The 19,838-nt window shown below is 56.8% G+C and overlaps 2 protein-coding genes across 10 annotated transcripts; both read left to right on the forward strand.

The window, feature by feature from the left end:
- The first annotated feature begins 281 nt into the window (after positions 1-281).
- On the forward strand, positions 282-1,205 carry MYMX (myomixer, myoblast fusion factor). The gene has a single exon (XM_045542056.1). It carries the CDS (start codon positions 455-457, stop codon positions 707-709), a length of 255 nt encoding a protein of 84 aa, XP_045398012.1. The 5' UTR covers positions 282-454; the 3' UTR covers positions 710-1,205.
- Positions 1,206-2,192: 987 nt separating this feature from the next.
- On the forward strand, positions 2,193-18,658 carry SLC29A1 (solute carrier family 29 member 1 (Augustine blood group)). 9 transcript variants are annotated; one of them, XM_045542060.1, is made up of 14 exons: positions 5,248-5,381; positions 7,848-7,954; positions 9,088-9,167; positions 11,181-11,262; positions 11,377-11,579; positions 11,687-11,826; positions 12,109-12,243; positions 12,328-12,425; positions 12,570-12,648; positions 13,103-13,227; positions 13,479-13,587; positions 13,845-13,930; positions 14,294-14,493; positions 18,437-18,658. In XM_045542060.1, the coding sequence occupies exons 1-14, from the start codon at positions 5,258-5,260 to the stop codon at positions 18,453-18,455; spliced, it is 1,587 nt and encodes a 528-aa protein (XP_045398016.1). In that variant the 5' UTR covers positions 5,248-5,257; the 3' UTR covers positions 18,456-18,658. The 9 variants fall into 9 exon arrangements, with proteins under 9 accessions (XP_045398020.1, XP_045398019.1, XP_045398016.1 ...); XM_045542058.1 differs by lacking the exon at positions 18,437-18,658 and adding an exon at positions 14,904-15,574; XM_045542059.1 differs by lacking the exon at positions 18,437-18,658 and adding an exon at positions 14,904-15,574 and having other exon boundaries at positions 13,130-13,227.
- The last annotated feature ends 1,180 nt before the right edge of the window (positions 18,659-19,838 follow it).

The raw sequence follows: 19,838 nt of genomic DNA on the forward strand, positions 1-19,838 counted from the left end.
GATCAAGAACCCCCAGAAGAAAAATTCAAATTGCCTGGGGAAGAACTCCCACCAGATCGAGGGAGAAGGGTTGGGGAATCCCAGGTGGACAGAGGAGGACAAGGAGGCAAGAGGAGGGGAGGATTAGAGGATGAGAAGTCCGGGGCACAAGAGGAGCCCGAGGAAGCTGGGAATGTCAGGCTGTAGGTGGTCCCACCTCCTGCTTTACTCTTGCCTTCTCAGTCTCCCCATCTGTGCTGTGCTGAGAACCCTCCTGCTCCAGCTACCTTGCCAAGAGGAAGGCATTCATGAAAGCAAAAATGACCCATGAATTGAGTTCTGGGGAGTATGAAGTTGTGAACTGATGGGAGGGGGAATTCCTGCCCAACCCGTGTCTTTGCCAGGTGAGGCAGGAACAGGAAGTGAAGCCTAAAGCCTGGGTTGCCTACACAGGCACTGACCCCGTGACCCCATCATGCCCGTGCCACTGCTCCCGCTGCTGCTGCGAGTGCTGCTGTCCCGCCTGCTGCTGCCTGCTGCCCGCCTGGCCCGCCAGTACCTCCTGCCCCTGCTGCGCCGATTGGCCCGCCGCCTGGGCTCCCAGGACATGCGAGAGGCTTTGCTGGGCTGTCTGCTGTTCATTCTCAGCCAGCGACACCGGCCGGACGCTGGGGAGGCCTCCAGAGTGGACCGCCTGGAGAGGAAGGAGAGGTTAGGCTCCCCAAAGTGAGCCCATGAGTCCTGGCAGCAGCTGTATCCATCAAAATGCTTTCTTCTGGAGCAGGACAGTCCTGGCGCCAGCACTGACCTCAGCCTGCCCAGCGGGCAGAAGATATAGTGGGGGCTGTGCATGAGAGGGGACTGACCCAGAATGCCTCCCTGCTCCCAGCAGAAATGTCTTTCTGGAAGGATGCCAAGCACCTAGCAGAAAACTGATCATTGCTTCTCCCTCCTCCCCCCAGACCTCTCCTAATCACCTCTGGCCTCAGGGGGGAGGGGAGCTGACCTCCCCCTAACCCCTGCAAATGGGGACATCAAGGTCCAGTGAGGGACGATGCTTAACCTAGGGACAAGTGACAATTTAGCTGAGAGATGAGAATTGAATCCAGAGACTGTCTTCCAGACTCAGGACCTATCTTAAAACAAGACCTTGTTTCCGTATGGAGGCAGACCTGTCCCCAGAGTCCCGCATTCAGCAAGTGCTCAATAAATATTTGTTAATTTGAGTTCTTTGGATGCCTTTGAAAGTCTAATCACCAGATTCCTTCCCTGAAAGACAGTTGACCTGGCCAGGCAGCAGGTGGGGGGTGGGCGGGGAGGAGAGGACAACTGCAAGCCTTTCTTTTGCTACCAATTCCATTGCAGGTCTCAGTTCTCACAGCCCGGAAGTTGTTTCTAGTGCTTAACTTCAGTCTGTATGTCACACTGTGACCCACTAAGGTCTTGAGTCTGTCTCCAAGGAAGATTGGCTGGCTAGCGCACAGTAGGGAGGAAAATGTCCTCGAGTGAGTTTGGAGACTTCTCAGCTAGTGGTGCTGGGAAGAGGGAGATTTGTTTGCTAAGGGACTCTGTGGGCAGGCACTCTGGGAGGCAGTGCCCCTGAGAGACACTCCACCCTAGAAGAGGTCTGGGGTGGGTGGGTCACCCAAAGAATTCCCGTCACCATTTCCTCCTGCCCAAAGGGGAGGCACCTCAGGGGTCAAATAAGAGTTGTTAGACACATTTGCATGCCAGCCTCCGGGTAATTTGCTTGTTGTTCCCAGGCATTAATTCTCCCACCCTGAGTGAATCCTGGGCTCTGTCTAGGGTCAGGGGAAGATAGTGAAGAATACAGAGATCTGTTGGGACCCCATCTCCTCCCCACACCGGTCAGAAGCCAGGGCTGGGCTAAGCAGTGAGACCAGAGCCCTGCGTGACTTTCTGCCAGCACCCCGGAACCCACCTCCTATCTGCTTCCTTCTGGAGTCCTCAAAAGCCAGCGCACGTGTTCGCCCCTCCCGGGAAGGCGACCCGGGGGCAGAGGCGAAATGAAGGGGTTCCGAGCCCCTGGGCCCCTAACCTCGACCCACTCCGTGGCTTCGGGTGCCCAAAGGCACCTGCCGCGTCGGCCGCACTTCCCAGGCCCGACGGGCCCCTCCCACTGGGCCTGCTCTGGCCTCCCTTCCCGCCCGCTGCCTGGAGCGCTCCCCGCCCCCGAGCCGCGAGCGGTGCCTGGCCGGACCGAGCCGGCCGCGGAGCGCGGGCAGGGCCCGGGATCGCCCGTTGCGGCCATTCTCCCGCCCGGCGGCAGGGACCGGTCGGGCCCGGCACGAGCCGCGCTCTCGAGCCATGGCTACGGCCCCAGCCAGGAGGTGAGGAGAGAGGCCAGGGGCCCGCCAGCCCGGGAATTGCCCCATCCCTCAGCCCCAGTCCGGATGCCGACTCCCAAGTGTCAGCAGGTGCGCGAGGCGGGGGCCCCGGGGGAGGGCCCGGTGCGGGGGGGGCGGGGCCTGCGCGGTTCTCACGCTGCCCCGCGGGTCCCGCTGGCCGCGTAGGGGGACTTACTCCGGTAGAGTTTATCGGTGGGGCCGGAATCTGCGGTTTCTGGAGGAGGGGATAGTTTTCTGGGACTTTGAAAGGCTGCAGTTAGATAGCTGCCTTCCCCTCGCCCTGCCCCCGTCAGCCCACCACCACCGTACAGATTCCCCCAAGATCAGAGACCTCTCCAGAGCAGAGGCTGCGGGTAGTGGGCAGACGTCTGGGAAATGAGGCTAGAAGACCAAGCCCAGACCTAGCGAACAAAGATTTAAGTCTTCTTGAACCCTGATCCTGTACCCACCCTGTGTACACACCTGCCTTTATTTAAAATTTTGATGTTTTATTCATCATGGATTCTTCTCATTAACTTTGATTTTTAGACATTGCATTACAATTTATCTTGGTTACTGTGTTTTTTGGCACTGCCTTAAATTTTGAGCCTGAACCAGTGCCTCAATGGCCTCTTCCCTAGTCTCAGCCCTGCCCGGGAGCCATGGCAATATAGTCACAAACACAACTGAGAACATAGACAGTCTTGAGACATGTGCTGGTGACAGACCTCCAGGCCAGAAAACACTTAAGCAAACACATGGCTTGTTGGTGACAGCTGAAAAGACACAGGCCTGGGGAGGGATAGGACTGCATGTGAGGTGGTGAGGCACACGTGGGGCCTGCAAAGGAGAGGAGGGAGTCTGGGGCAAGCCACAGACCCAAATAGGGTAGAGAGTGGGGGTGCAGCTGGACCAGCCCTCCCTACTCCACCCCACTCCTGTGATAGGGACCTGAAGGAGCCCAGGGAGAGAGAGCGCCCTAAGACTGGGCAGAGGGTGAAGAGGACTGGCAGGGTTTGGCTAGAAAAACTCTGGGCAAGGCTGAGTTGGGGCTCCAGGGGCTGTCCAGCAGAGGGCCCTGGCACCCAGCAACCGCCTCTGCCTAGGGAGGCAGCTCCGGAGGGGTGTGGATGCTGGCTGGGGGCCCAGGCAGGGTGTGCGCCAGATGGGCTTCTCTCCAACAATAATGGCCCTGGCTGTTGCCATCTGCTGAGCCCGCCTGGCCCCAGCGGGGGTGGGGAGAGGAACCAACTTTCTCCATTCTGGCCTGCGACCCTCACCACTTCCCTCCGGTTTCCTTCCATTTCCAGACCCGTCTGCACACAACTGTAGCCACTGACCACCAGCCTGGCCGTGTCTGGCTGATCTGTCTGGCAACTATGCCTGCCACCCCCACAGACTCAGAGAAGGGGAAAGGAAGGTGGGAAGAGAAGCAGGGGCCAAGGAAGAGGGGAGAGGAGGGCTAGGAGAGGAAGAGAGAGAGACTGGACAAACATGAGGGCAGGAACCAGGGGGTTGTGGATAGACATGAAACCACTCTCAAGCCACGGGGCAGCGCCTAGAAAAATATTGTCTTCCTGCCCTGTGTTTGGTTTAGGGCTGGGGGGTTAGATGTGTGTCATTTCTGTGGAACATGGAGCCAGAAGGCTGGGGACACCCTCTCTGCCTCTCTGAAGTAGCCTGGGGAGAGCCCACCTACCCTAAGTGAAAAGCTACCTCTCTCCTCAGGGCCCAGTCTGTTTCTCTGGGGAGAGGGTGTGACTCTACTTATCTCTATGGGGCTAATTGTTAATCAGTGTCTATTGCTAATTGTTAATCAGTGTCTATAGCGTCTGGAGGGGACAGGCCTCTGCGTAGCTGGGGGTGAGGTGGGCAGCCTGGATTGCATTTTCTCTCCTCCAGACCTTACTAGCTGTTGGATCGTCCTCTGGCACTGGGTGCTGGCTGTAGGGGCAGTGAGTGACCCCTATCCCACCCCACCCCATTTACTGCCCAACAAAAACAAGAGTCCTTCCCTGTCCCTTGAAGGTACACCACAGACCACCTTCTCAGCACGCCCACCCCCTTCCTCCTCAGCTAGTGGAGGATGTAGAGCTCAGCAAGGCTTCCGCCTCTGAGGAATATCTCCAGGCTGGGACAATGGGATTCACTCAGGATGCAAGGCTGTTCCTGGCTGTTTCTCTTCCTATTCCCAACTGTGCCTCAGTTTTCCAAAGTGCTGGATTTAGAAAGGGTGACTCATGAGGAGGCTACAGGGCTTCGTCTGGACCCCCTCTCCACACACACACAGAGCCACACATGCCTTCCAAGTCAAAGTTGTGGGTGGTGTGGCGTTTGTGTGTCTGTGGCCAGGTTTGTATGTGTCAGAGGTGGGAAAGCCCACCATGCAGGTCACAGAACAGTGAAGTTGGAGGGATCCCAACAGGAGATGGAGTTGGAGGGGGGAAGGCAGAGGCAGTTTTGAAGTAAAAGAAAAGGAGGAGGGGCCTGAAAAGAAGGTGGCATTGGAAGGAGGGCGCTGGAAAAATAGGTGCAGTGTGAGGGAAAAGTGGAGTGGGCAGGATTTGGGAAGGATAACGGAACATCTGAGATGGAGTGTGGAAATGGGGACGTCTGGGCCTGTCTGAGCAGAGGGTTTGTAGACGGAGAGTCCCGAGACGCAATCTGTAGCAGTGTGCGTAACCGGCGCGGAGGAGACTAGGAGTGTCCACTGTGGGTCTGTACCCCTTTAGCCCCATGTGCCCCACACGACGGGCAGGCTCTGGTGTGCCAGCGGCCAAAGAGGTCCTATCTACTGAAATGGGAACGCGAACGGGCGGCCCCTAGGGGCGCAGGGTCTCGAGGTGCGGGCCCCAGAGCGTGCAGAGCCGCTGTGCGGGTGGCAGGGGCGGGCCGGGGGCGGGGCTGGGGGCGGGCCCGTGTTGGGGGAAATGGTGGCCGGCGCTGGGCCCGGGAGGGCCCAGCCAAGGGTGGGTTTGAATGTGCTCAGGCGGGCGCGGAAAGCTGCCGGCAGAGCGCGCCGATCTCGGCGAAGAAGGAGTCCTTCTCCAGAAGGTGCCCGGGGCTGGGGCCTGGGGGGCTGGGGAGCTGGGGAGCTGGGGACGGCCGGGGCAGAGGCGCCACTGCCCGCTTGCCACGAGGGTAGGGAGGCCGGACCTGACAGCTCCGCCGCCCTGAGAGGGGACGCCAGGTGGGGCACTCGCTTCCCGCGCGCGGAGCGTGCGGCGCCGCGCAGCACGTGGCGTGCACCGGCGGGGGGCGCCTGGGGACCCTGCGGGGACAGGACCCGAGCAGGGCGTGGGCAGCCTGCTTCCCCGGCCTAAAACCCGCTGCAGTCACGCTAACCTCCGAAGGGGCAGGCGAGTGGACGGTTGGTTAATCCCGATCGATCTAGTTGTTGGTACAGGGGAGGGGCTGCGCCGCTGACTGCGCCGGCTGAGGGGGATGAGGTGAGGGGTGAGGCTGGAGGGACGCTAATGGAGGTGGAGGAGCTGTCTCTTTAACCCCCAGCTTTTACTGGCCACATTCGTGTCGCTGGCTTCTGCTCCCTGGACGCGTCCTAATTTACTCATTTACTATGAGTGTGAGAGAGTGAAAGGACAAGGACACACAAACCCAGGTTTTCTTACAAGAGGAGAGCAGTAGTGGGTGAAGGCTGGTTACACCCCTGCCCCTTACTCCTCTCCGGACTCTCTCTCTAACCCCGTGGCCTTTGCCTACTTCTCTCACTAACCTCCAGACCCCCCAGCTTGTCCTGCCTGTGTGAGCTCTCTGTGCTAGCAAGTGTGTGATGGGGAGGGGGTGGGCTGTCTTATGCATGACAGTGATGCCAGGTATAAAAATGTTAAAAGAAAATCAAAATCTCAGCGCCCCCACCCCAACTCCTTATGCAAAAGAGAAGATAAAAGCCTCAGACACTTGGGAAGAACTGGCCCCACAGATCATCCATTAAGGAAATTCCTTGCTAACCTCTCATAAACAAGGACATGCAAATTGTACCTATGTCTAGCCCCTAAAACTAAAGCCTATCCAATTCCACACTGATAATGAATTACAAGTTTATCTTACAGGTAACACAGACTAGGAATGATGTTGGCCCCCACCGCATTTTTTTCCTTTAGTTGGAGCAGAGTCCCCCCCACCACATCTTCCAGTTTCCAGGGCTAACTGAGAAGCAGCCTTTATATCTCCCTCCCTGACCTAGAAGAAGCCTAGAATGAGCTGTATATTGAATTTGAATCCTGGCTCCCTCACTCACTGGGCTCTGTGACCTTAGGCAAGTGAATCAACCTCTCTGAACCTCAGCCAGCCCTATCTGTTCAGTGGCAACAATCTAGTACTAGTTTATGGGTGGTTGTGAGGAAAAGAGGGGGATCTGCAGGTAGTGGCTGGCCTCATATGGAATCCTGGGGAGTGGAGAATTTGGTGCTACCACAAGGGTGTCTAGAAGCTGGGGTGCATGAGAGATGTTGAGAACCTGGGAATAGGGTGGTGCTCAATTTGGTGGCTGCTTTCAGGGCCCCATCTTGGCAGGCCAGGGCGTGCCTGGAAAGATACCAGATTCTCTGAGCTGCTATCAGATCCCTGATTGCTGCTGGGCAAAGGCAGACAGGAGCAAAACATCTAGGCTGGCCAGCCGTTAGGATGTGGGCAGGAGGACGGGGCTGCCTATGGAGTTAAAGGGTGCTCAGGACTGGGGTAGGGACTGCTGAGAACAGAAAGCAGGGTGTAGCTGGGAGGAGGGCAGAAATAAATTCTTCTTCTCTAAGCCTAAGGCAGTTTTACCCAGGGTAAGGGGAGCTATATCCCCCACACCAGTCTCCCATTTGGCTTGAAGCTGCACCTGCTCTTAACTGCCAAGAGCCTTGCCTGGGGGTGGGGGGGGAGGGCACAGGGGTGTGCTGAGGTGAAAAGGTGGTGGTGGGGGGTGCCCTCCCTGCTACCTAATAGAAAACTTGAGACCTGGGCCTTTTCTTCCCCATCCCCCACCCCAGTGGGGCCCTCTTGCCTCCACCCCTCTAGAAAATGTAAATACTATTGTTCATCACTGGGTCCTATTGCCTAGAACAGTGCCTAGCTGTCATGCAGGTCCTCAGTAAATATTTGTTGGGAGGATGAGTGGAAGGATCCTATGCCTCCATTTGGAGGTGTGTGGGTCTGCTCCTCCCCTCCCTGCCCTGCAACCCAAGAAGACCTTTGGAGAGTCTGGAATTTACCCAGGGAGGGTTGGAAAAGCCCATTGAGGGTCTCAGGGTGGCCAGCTGCATTTGTTTGTCTCAGGGCAGGGCCTGGCGCCATGGCTGCACCTGTGAGGCTGGGGCCTCAGCTCCCCTGCTGAGCCTCCTTGTTCTCTTATCTCCAGAGCTAGTTACGTGCTAGCTACGGGTGGCCTTTTATCTCCTGGCTGGCTGTGCTTCTGCTTCTTCACTTGTGAGGTTCTCAGAATGGGGCCCATGAAGCCTAAGGGACTCTCTCCTGATGTGCCCTGTGCCACCGTTTTCATTCTGGACCCTCACCCAGGAGCCCGCAGACAAGTCCTGCTGCCTGAACCTGGCCTAGGAGCACCTCCTAGAGACTGTCCAGGCCCCCTCTGCTCTGACCCTTCTGTGGGCGAGTCTGGGGGTCCGGTGAGTGCCCACAGGAGGGCGGGGAAGCCTGTTCTCATGCCCCAAACAGCGAGACCTAATCCCAGAGCTAGGCCCTTGTGTGGGGAATGTGCCAGTGCATGTCTGCTTGGCTTCCCATGCCATCCACCAGGAAAGCTATTTAATCTGCTGGTGCCAGGGGGCCTCCCTCAACGCAGGTGGGAAGCAGAGAGGGACGTTGAGGCTGCAGATTAGGAGCTTTGAGACTACGCAGTTAGTCAGAGCCTGTGCCCTCCGCTCCTTCAGTCTTCCCTTCAAGGTCACTTTCAGAAAGGGGAAGAGGACAGGGGCCTGGGGCTGACACCGAGAGGAACTAAGGGGGAACTGGTTGACTCTGAGGCCAGAACTGGGGGGAGTGGCCATGCTGGACTGTGGGAGGGGCTATTTCCCCACTCCCATTGTGAAATACTTTCCTAGAAAACCGGCTAGCAAGTAGGAAGCCCCTGGGCAGTGGCTGGAAAGAAAGGTTAAATGCCACTAGCAGAGAGGCTGGGGTGTGTGTGCCCCTAGGAGGAGACATGCTCTCCAAAGCCCACCCAAACCATGAGTCTAGGGGCTCCCCAGGGAGGGTGGAGAGGCCTGTCTGGCTTGCCCTCAGTCATCATCCCTGTAGTCCCTGCTCCTGCAGATCTGTTTGTTTGGTGCCCTCCTCCTCTGCTCCCTCTTACCCTCTGCTCTGTCTCCACTTTGTTTCCTTCCTTCCATTGTCATCACTGTCCCTGACCGCTCTCATCCTCTTCCCTGCTGCCTTTGATTGTCTTTCCCTCCCTCTCAATCGTACTTCCTCCTCCTTCCCTCCCGCTCTCCACCCGCCTGTTTCCCAGCTTATAAACTGCTTCGGCTGCTGGATAAAAATAGCAGTGGCAGCGGCCAGGCTAGGAGCCAGGTAGAGCCTGAGCAGGCAGGGGGGCCCAACGGGACAGGTCTGTGGGGCCAGGGGGCCGACGAGGGGTCAAGTTGAGTGATCCTGAGGGGCAGGGCCCAGAGGGGGTCCTGCTGGACTCTTCAGCTTGCCTGCTCTGCCTGCCCTGCCCCCTCCTCCCCCCAAGAGTCGAAGGAGGCCTGTGGGGACTCAGGGCCAAGACTGAGCCTCACACTGCTTCTGCCCCGAGCAGGTACCAGAGGGAGAGAGCTATCAACCAGGCAAAGCTGAGAACATCATCGCCATGACAACCAGCCACCAGCCTCAGGACAGGTAAGGGAGGGGGCCTGGGCTGTGGATCCAGGGAATGGGTTTCCAGGGGCTGGGTGTGTCGTCCGTCGGAATTTGGAGTTGCTGTGAGTGAGGTCTGCATCAGGGGTGGGACCGTGCATGCCTTGGCTGGGTGCTGGCTGGGGCGTTTGTGGGGAGGGCCAGGTGGGTGGGCAGCGGTCCCTCCCTGGCCTGTCAGTGTTTCCACTGTTGCTCTCCAGCCAGTCAGCAGCTTCCGGCTCCTCTCACCACCACTGTGGGGAGATGCTTGGCAGCACCTCTCATTCCAGAGCACATCTGGCTGAACTGCCCTGGGGCCTCTAGCTTAGGCGACCTCGGCCTACCCTGGTCCTTGATCTAACCTTCCTCTCACTTCCCCACCTCTGGAGCCTGAACACCCTCAAGTTAGACTTGCAGTTAGGATCATGAATGTGTGTTTTGGAAAAAGAGGTGGTTGCATGATTTAATTTCTCCTAGGGGTCTAGGACCCAAGAGAGTTGAGGAGGTGATTCCTGGAAGGTCCAAGATGCCTTCTGGGTGTCAGGCTCTGTCCTTCCCTCCAACGCAGGTCCCCAAACCCCTCACATCCCCTCTGCCCACCCCACCTCCCTCCTGTGCCAAAGGCTGTGAGACTAGGCCACTTCTGCCTAGGAGGCCTGGAGCACTTTGCTCGATCCTTCTGGGACCATTTCCCCACCTGTAAAATAGAGGTAAGAGTATCCATTCACAGGGGTTTATCTGTGGGGGAGAGAATTTAGGAGGCACAGTAAGTGCGGGCCCAGGTGGTTCACTGCCTTCCCTCTCCTGATCCCAGGCCCCTCATCCCAGCCTCTCTGCTCCTGGGCAGCTCCCTGAAGCCCCCTCCCGTCTCCATCCACCTGGTCACACTGCTTGCTCACTTCCCAGCCCCACCTCGGAGCCATCTGTCCTGTATGCCCTTGACTGGGAGCCTTCCCTCCATCTGGGCCTCTGAACCAAGACTTTAGCTTCTCTACTGCAGGGGGAGTGTGTCTGTGAGGAACTTGGGGCTGCGGTTGTAATAGCTCAGACCTACCTGCTAGGGGTGCTCACCAGGCCCTCCCTGTGAGAGGCCTGCTAGTGGTCCAGGCCCCCACACTCTGGCCCGACCTGTCTCCTCACTGCCTTGGGCTTTCTGCTGCCATCTCTGAAGAAAGCTAGTGTTGGCTGTGAGGAGGGCATGGCAGACACATCTGGAGATCTTGGATGGGGGGCTGGGGTTCCTAAGCTTGCAGGCAAGGGCTACCTGGGGGAAGCTGGCCTGTCCCAGACAGGCCTTGAGGTATAGGGATTGGGACATTGCCCCGGTCAAAGCTGAGCAGCCCTTGTTTACCGCTCTGGAGCTCAGATGACGTCCAGTGGCCCCGTACCTCCTGGCCTGCCCTGGGTGGTATGACTTACAAAACCAGTTCTGTCGGGGCCAGGAGAAAATAGCTCTAACTCCCTCATTTCCCAGCTGCCCTGAGGCACCCTGCCCGCCTGCCCCTTCTAGGTCCAGAGTGGTCTGAGAGTTCAACCTCAGAATCCTCTTCAGGGAACCACACAGTCCCTGCCCAGACTGCATAATCACTTCCAGCCTGCCTAGTGGGGCTGGAAGTCACTTGTTGTCTGCTTTTTCACTCACCCGCCCACCCCCAACTCTTTCGCAGGGTTTCCAAAACCATCTCCGGATGTGTGGGTCACACTGGTTCCCAGCCTGCAGGGTCCCCAGGGCCTTCCAGGACTGAGAACCAGGATCCTGTTAGCCATGCCATTCTCTGACCCAGCCCTCCTCCCTGAATTCCAGCTGACCCTTTTGTGGTCTGTGTGCCCTTTTCCCTATCTCGGGACAGCCCCTCACCCCACCCACCCCCATAAGAGACACAAGCACAAATGTCTTGTGCCCTGGGACATCAGGAGAGACTGACAGGCAGGGAGGGACAGAGCTTCCCCAGGACTGATCTGGGAAGGGGGTGGGGTGGTGGGTCATTGTCACTTGGTCCCTCTTTCCTCTTCCAGATACAAAGCTGTCTGGCTTATCTTGTTCATGCTGGGTCTGGGGACGCTGCTCCCTTGGAATTTTTTCATGACGGCCACACAGGTGAGACTAGAGGGAGGGGGCTCTGGGGGGCATGTCCACTGGGCATGCGGGTCCTGAGTCTGTACCTGCGGGCACAGAGAGAGATTTCAACACTCCTCTCTGCAACCCACACAGTATTTCACAAACCGCCTGGACATGTCCCAGAATGTGTCCTTGGTCACTGCCAGACTGAGCAAAGACATCCAGGCCTCAGCTGCCCCCACAACAGCCTCACTAGCCCGGAACTCTCTCAGTGCCCTCTTCAACAATGTCATGACCGTATGTGCCATGCTGCCCCTGCTGCTCTTCACCTGCCTCAACTCCTTCCTGCATCAGAGGTGAGCACCCAGCCCCACCCCAGCCGGACCCTCGACGCCTCCTGCACCCCTGGGCTGGGCCCCAGGTTTGCCCACCCCTCTCTGCCACCCTCGGCTTCCCCTGGCAGGATCCCCCAGTCGGTACGGATCCTGGGCAGCCTGGTGGCCATCCTGGTGGTGTTCCTGATCACTGCCATCCTGGTGAAGGTGCAGTTGGATGCGCTGACATTCTTTATCATCACCATGGTCAAGATCATGCTCATTAACTGTAAGCCAGGAGGGGGCCTGTAGGCTGAGACCTCCCACATACCCCTGCCCTTCTTTCAGACCTGCCGTCAGCCTGGGGAGGGCCCGTCCCTCCCCCATCCAAGGGAGTGGATGCTGTGGGGGGCACTTGGGATTGAGAGGCCTGAGCAGGCTTGAACCAGGGTTGTGGGGTGCAGAGAGAGGGGCAGCTCAGTGTCAAGACTCACTGGGAATAAAGCAGGAGTTACAGGAACCCCTGACTTCCAGCCCCAGCTCCCTGCTGATGCCCACCCTGTTCCCCCAGCATTTGGTGCCATCCTGCAGGGCAGCCTGTTCGGACTGGCTGGCCTCCTGCCCGCCAGCTACACGGCCCCCATCATGAGTGGCCAGGGCCTAGCAGGCTTCTTCGCCTCGGTGGCCATGATCTGTGCCATTGCCAGTAAGTCCTGCTGTCCATCCGCCCGGTGCCCTGGTGGGGGGGGGAGGGGACGGGGCCTGTCTCTGATCACTGACACCACCCCAGGTGGCTCGGAGCTGTCAGAAAGTGCCTTCGGCTACTTTATCACAGCCTGTGTCGTTATCATTTTGACCATCATCTGTTACCTGTGCCTGCCCCGGCTGGTGAGCAAATTGGGCGAGCTGGGGTTTGGGGTCCCAGGGGTCTGGGGTTCCAAACCAAGGGTGTTTGGAGGCCGAAAACTGGGGGAGGCAGGAATTCTGAAGATTCTGCCTCTGAATCCACCCCCCGTCTCCCTTACTTGATAGGAATTCTACCGCTACTACCAACAGCTCAAGCTCGAAGGGCCTGGGGAGCAGGAGACCAAGTTGGACCTCATTAGCAAAGGTCTGCAGAGCCTGAGGAAGCTGGGGTGGGGACAGCATGCCAGGTGGGGGGCAGCGTGAGCGAAGAGGACAAGAACAAGTATACTGTTTTACCTGGCAGGCCTGAGCCAAAGGACAGGGGACCAGGGATGGGGTGAGGTGACAACAGGAAATAAGTGCTGGGAAAGGTAAAATGGGGGGAGATCCTGGATGATCTTGAATGCTTGAGGCATTTGGACCAAAGGCGGTGGGAGGCAAGTTCAGATTCTTGGACAGGGAGTCCCATGACCTGAGGTCCTTGGGAGAGGTCAGGCCTCACGGGTCTCTAGGTGTGGGGACTTAAAGGGGAGCTCTAGGCTAGGGTTAGGATGTGGCTGTGGACTGGCAAAGGAGGTGTCCGCCTCCAACTAATCCCAGCCCTTTTGGGGGAATGTTTGTGTCATCTCCTGTTACTCTGTCTTCCCCACAACTTGAAGGTCCTTCCACAACCTGTCACCCCCCAGGAGAGGAGCCAAGAGCAGGCAAAGAGGAGTCCGCAGTTTCAGCCTCCAACTCTGGGTCCACCAACAATAGCCACTGTATCAGAGCCATCCTCAAAAACGTACGTGGGGCAGGGTGTCCTGCCCTCTGCCCCTCACCCTCTTTCTCTCCTTTTGTTCCTTCTCCCCTGCCTCCCACCTCCTCCCTTTCAGACTTGAGACAGTCACTCTCCTGGATTCTTTCGTGTGTGTGTGTGTGTGTGCGTGTATGTGTGCGTGTGAGAGAGAGAAGGGTGGGGATTCTTGGTTCTTTAATGCCCAGCCACCATGAAGACACAGGGACCTGGGTGAATCCCCTTCCCCTTCTCTCCAGATCTCAGTCCTGGCCTTCTCTGTCTGCTTCATCTTCACTATCACCATTGGGATGTTTCCCGCTGTGACTGTTGAGGTCAAGTCCAGCATCGCGGGCACCAGCGCCTGGGGTGAGGATGCCACAGGTTCCCAGGATGGAGACAGACAGGATCTTGAGCCGGGCTGGGAGTCGGGGTGAGAGGGAGCCTGGGTTACCTTCTCCCCAGCTAGACTTTCCTGGGTCCATTTGCCCTTCCCTGGGCTGGAAGCATCTTCTCCATTTTATTGTTGGGGAAGCTGAGGCCCAGTGAGGGTCAGGGTTGCTATATCTGTCTCTCGGGGCCTGATAACCATCCCCTAATCTAATCTCCTCTTCCTACTCTTCCAGGAAACTACTTCATTGCTGTGTCCTGCTTCTTGACTTTCAATATCTTTGACTGGCTGGGCCGGAGCCTCACCGCTGTATTAATGTGGGTAAGTGGAGGAAGGGCTCACTAGGCCCCTGGGGGAGGGGAGAGTCCAGCCTGAGACCCAGAAAGTATGGTGGTAAGTGGACCATTTTTTTCCCAGTTGAGACATAATTTATGTATAGTTAGGTGTACAAGTCTTAAGTGTACAACATAATGAATATGTGTATTTGCATACACACCCAGTTCAAGATGTAGAATATTTCCAGCATTCCAGAAGGCTTCACTGTGCGCCCCCAGTCAGAACTCTCCTAAGAGTAACCAGGCTTTGAAGTTTCTTTCAGGTCCTGAGGGGCCCCAGATGGAGCCCTGGGGGCCTGGCTGTGCCCTGGGGACCAGCCGGGGCTGAAACACTGCCCGATACCCACAGCCTGGGAAGGACAGTCGTTGGCTGCCAGGCCTGGTGCTGGCCCGGGTGGTGTTTGTGCCCCTGCTGCTGCTGTGCAACGTCCAGCCCCGCCGCTACCTCGCTGTGGTCTTTGAGCACGACGCCTGGTTCATCTTTTTCATGGCTGCCTTTGCCTTCTCCAACGGCTACCTCGCCAGCCTCTGCATGTGCTTTGGGCCCAAGTGAGTGGGGCTGGGTTGGGGAACTCGGTGGCATTGGGCAGGTTCTAGGACTCTAGTGGGGGACTCATTTGAAGGAGAGAGGGCAAAAGGAGAGTCCCTGATTCTGGAGCTGAGAGGGGAGATGGGGCTGGGGAGGGGCCCCTAGGCTGAGGGCAGTGGTAGGTAGCGGAGGAGTGGGTGCCCAAGCTTACCTCGGCGGAGATGTGGGAGGGGGGCTCTCAGGGGAGGTTGAAAGATGGCCCCAGTACACGCTCCCTCAGGAGGGAAAAGCCAGGTTGGGGTATGAAGGCAGGATGGGTTAGTCAGCAGAAGAGTACTTAGGCGCGTTTCCCTTTAGCCCTCCTTCCACGCTAGATGCTCTGGGCCGGGGCAGGGGCCATCCTAAGGTAGCTTTGCCCTTCCTCCTTTAGGAAAGTGAAGCCAGCTGAGGCAGAGACAGCAGGAACTATCATGGCCTTCTTTCTGTGTTTGGGCCTGGCGCTGGGGGCTATCTTCTCCTTCCTGTTCCGGGCAATTGTGTGACCGTGGATGGACAGAAGGACTGCACTGCCTGCCTGCCTCCTCCCCCTTCCTTCTCCTGCCTGGCATGGGCAGGGGTGGTCTGGAGGTTTTCTTTCTCATGGCCTGTGCTGGGCCTGGATGTCCAGGCCCTGGGGAGGCAGCCTCTGTGGATGGACAGTGGGGACATTGTGGGCTTGAGGGTCAGAGTCAAGGGAGGGGCACAGTGTCTGCATCTGCTTTTCTCCACACTTGGCTCCGATCCTTCCTTGAACAGGGCAGCAGAGGTTCTTGGGCTCAGAGTATGTGTGTGTGTGTGTCTCTGTCTGTCTATCTGTCTGCCTGTACCAGGGGTGGCTAGCGATCAGGACTGACCGTTGTGTGGTCTGATCTGGTACTTCCCCTCCCCACTTTCTCCCCACGTGCCTCCTCCTCCGTTCTGTCCACGTGCCCCTCCCAGCTCCCCCTGCCCAGTTCCTACCCATCATGCACCCTGTACAGTTGCTATTTTACTGCCTTTTTTTATATTTGACAGAAACCAGGTGCCTTCAGAGGCTCTCTAATTAAACCCTTTTTTTTTTTCTCCATGGCTCCCTGTGTCCTCTAGCCATGGTTTCATGCCCTGGAGAGGGCAGAGGGCTTGGCAGCCTGAGTCTGGGGGCATGAGCATGACCCAGCTGGGCCTTGGCCAGGCCTGGGCCTGGGTTCAGGGCAGGTGGGGGGGGTAGGACTCTTGGCCTCAGAGGGGCTGCAGTGCCCCCTGCTGGGGCCTCAGGGGAGGGGCAGGCCTGGAACCAGGACATGGGGACTGCTGGCCCAGGCTGAGAAAGGCCAAGTATTTTTTTGCTGCTTCATTCCTTCTTTCACAGGACTGGGGATAGAGACAGCTCCCCGTTTTTCCTTTGTCTTCACTGCCACCCCCTCCACTCTGTCCTCAGCCCAGGAATGAGCGCTGCAGAACTGGCCAGCTCCTGGCCGTACTCCCACACCACTGGGCAGGAAGAGACTGAGCCCGAGGGTTCTCCCCTACCTGGCACTCTGCCCTGACACCAAAGCTCAGCTTGCCAGACTTCCCGGGGAACAAAGGGCCTATGTGTCCTCACACTGGAGTCAGACCTTCCCCGTTTCAACCCCAAACTCTGGCTTGGGGAGGGGGCGGGTTGATGTGGGACTATGGGAGTTTCTCAATGGGGGGTCCCTACACTGGGACCCACTTCTCAAGCATGCCTGCCTGACTGGAGGTGGGAGCAGAGTTCTGTACCCGCCCCCCCCAGGGACAGACTCCTCAGCGAGGCTCAGCTCAGCAGGGGCTGCCCACTGATCCCTGACCAGCAGATTGCTACTGAGTCGGCACCTTCATCAGGGCTTCCTTTCTCACAGGAGTTTAACTTAATTGAGGGCTTCAGGCCTCATTAAGGGCTGTTAGCACATGTTTAAGGCTCTTGGATGAGCTCTGAGCCCTAATGGGGTGATTAAGTATACCATTGTACTGGGAACAAGTCCATGTACTAATTTGTCAAAGCAGAGTATGTATCTGAGGTGGAGGAAAACAAGGTATTTCTTTCCTATCAGGTTCAGAAGCTGAGGGGTTCCCTGAGCACCCTTCCTCCAGTTAGCAGTGCCCTCTGGCAGTGAATCAAGCTGAAAACACAGCCTGAGGGCTCTGGTCCAAAGTCCTCCCTGCTGTCCCCATTGTACCCAAACCCTGAGAACCCTATTGGCATCCGTCCTCAGCGCCAGCTGCCCCTCAGGGAGCCTATATTTCTTCCTTACGTCCCCACACCACTTCCTGCCTGGCCTTTGGGCACTTCCTCCCAGGTCTTCCAATCTGTCACATACATGGCCACAAGAATAATCTGAAAACAAATTTAGGGATATGCTGGTCCCTGTCCCTGGAGCTTGCTTCTGTCACCCCAAGCATTTCCCGATCCTACACCAGCAACAGCCAATTTGTATAATTTCTTCTCTGCCCCTCAAAGCTTTCATAACATTGTGACTTTTCTTCTTCTTCTTTTTTTTCTAGAGATAGGGTCTCACTCTTTCACCCAGTCTGGAGTACAGTGGTGTGATCATAGCTCACTGCAGCCTAGAACTCCTGGACTCAGGCAATCCTTCCACTTCAGCCCCCCAAGTAGCTGGGATTGCAGGTGCACGCCACCATGCCTGACTAATTTTTTGTAGAGATGGGGTCTTACTATGTTGCCCAGGCTGGTTTCAAACTCCTGGCCCCTAAGCGATCCTCCTGCCTCAGTTTCCCAAAGTGCTAGGATTACAGGTGTGAACCATCATGTCCAGCCTAGCCTGTGCTCATGGGAGAGAGAGGAGATGTTAAGTAGGTTCCTCTCAAACCCAGCACTGATTTGAAGGAGGAAAAAAATATTTAGGATACAGTCACTTTCTCCCTTAATGTACTTGCATTGATGTTGAAGAAAATTACTAGAATATTTTTTGCCTCAAATTTTCAAATGGCAAATGTCCCCAAAATTGGTCTCCTTACTTCATTTCCATTCTTCTGACCTCTGTTTTCACCTATAAACTTGAGAGGTTTGTAGCAAAAGCCCCTCCCAGGCCTGCCTAACTGCAGTGGTGGCTCTCAACTACAAGTGGGCACTGTGTGGGCAACACCACCTTTGGAGGGCAGCAGCCTCCCCTACAGGGCCTCTTCACTTACCTCCTAGCACTTTGCTTCCTTTAAGGTAGGGAGGGCTGAGCATGAGAATCTGCCAGCTTTCCCTGACTGCCTTGACTTGCCGATGGTCATCACCTTCTTTCCCTGGGACATTTCTGCTTAAAATAGCTGCTGTCCCTAGGGTGGCTGCCATTACAGTGCAGGAATGTCGGTGTTGTTTAATCTTTTATGGTGAAGTGTGGGGGCTTAAACACTCTTAAAAAGCTAAGAGTCCCAGTAAAATCAGCAGCCTTCGTGGAAAATAGAAATGAAAGCTCAGGTGTAATCTAGGAATTGGAATAAATTGTTTTGAGTTTAAACTATGATAATTCAAAATGGATGTAAGCAGAGAAATGCAGAATCATTTTAAAGAAATAGCCCTATTGCCTGGCCAGCAGGCCCTGCCTGAAACCTGAGTCTTCTCTCTCTCTCTCTCTCTCTCTCTCTCTCTCTCTCTCTCTCTCTCACACACACACACACACACACACACACACACACACACACAGAGGAAGAGTGGCTATCTGCAGAGATGTCAGCCAGCAGATCTGCCTTGAGACCAGGTTGTCAGTGTCCACCCACACCCTGAGGCTCATCTGGTTCCTGGGACAAGTTGGCAGAATGTGGAGATGGGCAGATCCCCCCACCCCCAACCTATCCATGGCCTTCGGTCCTAGCTGGGCTCCTCCAGTCCATCTCAATATGATCTGGCTTCCTGGTAGGTGCTGGGGGCTGGGAATGTGCTCCCTGGAAATAAGCATGTTGGCATTCTGGTTCCAGACTGCAAGATGAGTGCTAAATGTGAGTCAGCAGGACCCTCACCAAGACCTCTGCCCTCTCCCAGACCTTTTGGTGGGGAAGAGACAACCAGTTTGGATTCAGAGCCGGGTATTCCATCCTGGGCCTCCACGTGCCAGCTATGTGACCCCGGACAAGTCATTCATTTGTGGCCCCAATTCCTCTTCCTTAATACAGGATGACAATACATGTATGGAGTTGAAATTTAGGGTGTCAGTGTGGGAGACCCGGGACACGGGGAATCACGCGGCATTCCTACGACGAACCTCAGCATGGTGGCATCCCCCCCCCAATCTAGGCGATTCATTGCCCCTTCCTGCCCATGTTTATTCCCCGCTCCCACACCTCCAGACCCTGGAATCTTCGAGAATCAAGCCTCACTTCTCCCATCCCAGCCATTTCCAGTGTGAGCCACCACTTGGGGCCCTGCCCCCCCGGGCGGACAGCCCAGAACCGCGAGAACGCGGGGCTGCAAGGCGGGGTCGGGTAGAGCCCGAAGGAGCCGAGCCCCTGCCCCGCCCGCGGCGAGGAGGGGAGGATGACGTCACCCGGCTCGCGCGCCCCCTGGCGGGAGCGCCGCCCCACTCCTCTGCGCATCTCAGCCCTGGCGGGTGGAGGCCCAGACTGCGCGTCAGACCAAGTCCACTGCTCCCTGTGTCCCAGTGACCTTGAACCAGGCACTCGGTATCAAGGTCGCTCCTCTGCAAAGCAGGGACAGTAACATTGGTCCTACCTCCCGCGCGGGTGGTCAATCTCCGCTCTGTGCTCTCTGCTTACCCTATATGGTCTCATCCCATGGCCCAGTAACCCTCTAAGGTACTGACTTGCTATGCTCATTTTACTCCAGAAAACCGAGGCTGAAAGGTTAAATGGTGGAAAAATATTCTGTAAACTGCAAAGCACCAGGTAAATATAAAGCAATCTCTCTCTCTCACGCACAACACACAGACACAGTTACCAAGCAGTGAAGGGGACAGAAAGTAGCACCATAAGACAAGGTGGTCAACCTTCCTCCCTGGTCACTGAAACATTCCCCTGAGAGTCACCTCCTCTTTTCACATCCCCAGGGGGCCCAAGCCTCCCAGGATACTGAACTCTCATCTTATCCTGTCCAGGCGAAACCAGTGAAGTCCTTCCTGGGGTCTAACCACAGCTCCTCCTGTGTGATCTCCTCACCACCCAGCAGCCCTATCACAGCCCTACCAATCAGGGTGGAGGTGGGCCAGGCAGGCACTGGGCCCAGTACATGGCCTAGAAATCCAGCCAGTTGGGACCTGCACACTGAAAAAGAGTGACTTGTGCCTGAGACAGGACAGGTGGCAGGCAAAATAGTTAAGTAGGTCAGGGCTGTTGTGGTGCCATCTGCCCCTGTACTTCCTCTGAC

The sequence above is a fragment of the Lemur catta genome, chromosome 2 (genome assembly GCF_020740605.2).
Source record: "Lemur catta isolate mLemCat1 chromosome 2, mLemCat1.pri, whole genome shotgun sequence".
NCBI classification, from domain to species: Eukaryota; Metazoa; Chordata; class Mammalia; order Primates; family Lemuridae; genus Lemur; species Lemur catta.